Source organism: Coregonus clupeaformis, unplaced genomic scaffold, assembly GCF_020615455.1.
Source record: "Coregonus clupeaformis isolate EN_2021a unplaced genomic scaffold, ASM2061545v1 scaf0257, whole genome shotgun sequence".
Lineage (NCBI taxonomy): Eukaryota > Metazoa > Chordata > Actinopteri > Salmoniformes > Salmonidae > Coregonus > Coregonus clupeaformis.
Window position 1 is genome coordinate 490153 of NW_025533712.1, and position 2997 is coordinate 493149.

At 44.5% G+C, this 2997-nt stretch overlaps 1 protein-coding gene and 1 long non-coding RNA gene across 2 annotated transcripts; both read right to left on the minus strand.

Annotated features, from left to right (window-relative positions):
• Nucleotides 1–1447, minus strand: LOC123484285. The gene is made up of 8 exons (XM_045214441.1): nucleotides 1430–1447; nucleotides 1158–1304; nucleotides 1015–1064; nucleotides 726–876; nucleotides 557–606; nucleotides 379–448; nucleotides 191–277; nucleotides 1–93 (listed from the first exon to the last, which is right to left on the minus strand). The coding sequence occupies exons 1-8, from the start codon at nucleotides 1445–1447 to the stop codon at nucleotides 1–3; spliced, it is 666 nt and encodes a 221-aa protein (XP_045070376.1).
• Nucleotides 1448–1497: 50 nt separating this feature from the next.
• On the minus strand, nucleotides 1498–2109 carry LOC123484284. The gene is made up of 4 exons (XR_006658470.1): nucleotides 2100–2109; nucleotides 1777–1889; nucleotides 1604–1675; nucleotides 1498–1512 (listed from the first exon to the last, which is right to left on the minus strand). It is a non-coding gene; the product is annotated as an uncharacterized LOC123484284 (long non-coding RNA).
• Between the last annotated feature and the right edge of the window lie 888 nt (nucleotides 2110–2997).

The following is a 2997-nucleotide window of genomic DNA, read 5'->3' on the forward strand; positions in this document are numbered from 1 at the left end:
TCAGCCAGCTCCCCTCTCAATGTCAATCTGCTTGGAGGGGTCACTCAGGTAGTCCACAAAGTCGTTATAGGCACGGATGAATTCGGCCTCGTCCTATCACAAAGCAAAGAGCAGTGATGTTAGTGCACAGAACACATTTCTCACCGAGGACGCTCTCTTTCCCTTGAAGGACAATGAGTTAGTGAGCTACCATCTGGTGGACCTGAACCAGTGCGCCCAGTAGGACCTTTCCCGCCACAAACAGATGGTTCCTGCTCAGGGTGGAACCGAGCAGGGTCTAGAGAAGAGGGGAAGAGTTAGGGTGAGACACCCATCTTCCTCTAGGAGACAGACAGATCAGGAAGACACAGAGAGTCAAAGAAAAGTGGGTCCACTCACAGTAAAGGCCTGGCGCAGGGAGACGAGCCTCAGGCCGATGTCCTCCACTCTCTTGGTGGTAAGATAGAGGCTGTGGAAGAGAGGGAATGGAGCATGTCAATGGGGGATAACAGCATTGTGACCACTATCCTTCAGCATCTGACAAGCTCAGACTATACACACATTTAGAGGGACTCACTTTAGCAGAGGAACCTCCCTCTCCTCAGGCAGCAGGTCCTCCTCCCAGCCCTACAATAACAGAACAATTATTCAACATCAGTGACCAATTTAATGACATGACAAACAAAGGGTAAATCGAAGGATCTTAATGCTACTAGTCAATAGTATGTGTGTGTGTAACATCTGACCTCATAGCAGTTGTGGCCCTCAGGCTCTGGCTCAGTGAACTGCTGAGTGGTGGGCGTAGAGACGGAGGCAGCCTCCGACCACGCCGAGGGAGGAGAGCAGCCCATCCAGCCCCATGTGGAGAGTGGCGTACACCACCGAGACATCAGTTTGCTGCTCAAAACACACACACACAACACACGTTAATAGAAAACAGACCATATCTAATGGAAAATGCCCTGTAATTTCTATTCTATATACATAGGAAATTGTTTATTTACCTGGTAGCAGCCATGCGTCACGGCCACAGACGTCTCGTGGCGGAGGTGAGACGCATACTGGGTCACCCTGCCAGCCACATACTGACAGAGAGAAACGACATGTTAAGGAAATGTTAACGGAATAAGTGAAGAAAAGCCTAATCTAATACTAATTCAGTAGTATTTACATCTTACCTGGATCCAAGAGATGGACTGAACCTTGGTGGCACAGTAGGGGATGCCCTCTGGACTAAGTCTGTGTGTCTCCTTGGAGATGGCCCACACCAGTTGAGTCTCCAGGCCTCGAACCCTACTCGCATGGTGCATCCTCACCACCACCTGCTGTGGAGTGAAATAACAAGACAACATCAACAAAACAACATCAGCCATCGCTGTAACATATTTCCATCAAGATCACATGACACTGACGATGTAGATTAGGATTAGGTAGTGACAAAGACACATACCTGGGATCCCCCACGCATGTAGGTGATAATGGGGCTGATGAACTGGAAAGTTCTCCAAGCTTTAGCCACGGACCGGCATTGTTCTGCACAAGAGGGGGTTGACATTACAATACATTCAGGTTAGAAACAGCAAACATTGCAACAGTGATGTGACTGTGTGTGTGGGTCTCTTACCCTGATCACAACAGGCCCACAGTACAGGGAGCTAAACCTAATCGGTATCAACTGCCAATTACCAGTGGCCTCCTAAAGCAGAAAGCAGACAACAAAGATTTTTAGAATGTCAAAGTGACACAAATTGAATATCTGGGATACTTTTCAAACATTAAACTTTCTGAAAATTGTACCTCAAGGATAGTCGGCACATCTGGCACCTCCTCAAGGATGGCTGGCAGCAGTGGTACATCCGGCACATCATCCAATGGCACAACCAACTGGACCTCATCCAGGACAGTTGATTCTAAAATTAGGAACATTGGAATACAAAAAAAAATTTAGGATGTAAAACGAACGAGCTAGCTAGTACTACTAGTTCAAAAGTGCATCTCTTAGCAAAAGTCACTAAAGTCAACGTTAGCTTACAAGTATGGATTACAGAAATACACAACATTTCACAAATTACATTTATATTGTTAAATGTGGTAAAATAAGAAGTTTAAACTCAACATACCCTCTTCGAATCGATGTCGATGTCGCTGTCCACCTCCCGACGATTGCGAACCCTGCAAAACGGAAAAAGACAAAAACAATCCACAAATGAATTTGAACAACCTGTCGACGCAGTAGACGCCGACGTCCACGCACTCTCCCCACCAATTTTGAAAAAGCACCCAGGCATTTTCCAGTCGATCTTTCAGTCTCAGGTCTCAAAAATCTGTCAAGTTTGTTGTTGTTGTTTTCGAACAGAAAACGTTCAATAGAACGCCGAGATGTTCTATCGGTTAGATGTCTCTTGGCAACACATATTTTTGAAAATTGTTGTTTACAAAATTGACAGCTGTGTTGCCATAGAAATGAGTTTTGGAACTCTATGCTTATTAGAATTCTATTAAAATGCCATTCCTACTCATCATTCTAATTCTATTGACCCTATTTTGTCACCAGAGGATTTCCTATGTTGTTGGTATAATATAAAACAAAAAATACCAAATGTTCTTTTTAAGTCACCTAGCTAGGTCAATGGCCCATTGAAATGTTTTAGCATGTTTCATGGAAGTTGTTGTTGAACTTCTGAAAGTCTGGGCTTTGACTCAGTGGATAATAAAGTATTGTTTGGAGCACAGACAACCGGTTTTAAAATATATTGACCAAATTCAGACAAGGGGGGCATAAGCCACAGCCCACTGAGGTAGGAGAGCACTGAAGTATCTGCATAATAATAATCCATATCTCTTTTATAAACAGGATAGTATCATTGATTATATAAAAGTGCATGTATAAATAAGTCTGATTGACCTTTTTTTCATGGCGGGTTCACCTTCTGAAGCCGGACGAGGTTCCCAAAGCGTGCTGCGCCACCAAGCTCAGTCCCATCTCCGGACTCTTCTACGGCGACAACAACAATGTGA

Coding starts and splice junctions, on each gene's coding strand:
- LOC123484285 (XM_045214441.1), bottom strand. Junction 278..378: donor CCCTGCGCCAGGCCTTTACT/GTGAGTGGACCC, acceptor CCTCTTCTCTAG/ACCCTGCTCGGTTCCACCCT. Junction 94..190: donor TGGTTCAGGTCCACCAGATG/GTAGCTCACTAA, acceptor GCTTTGTGATAG/GACGAGGCCGAATTCATCCG.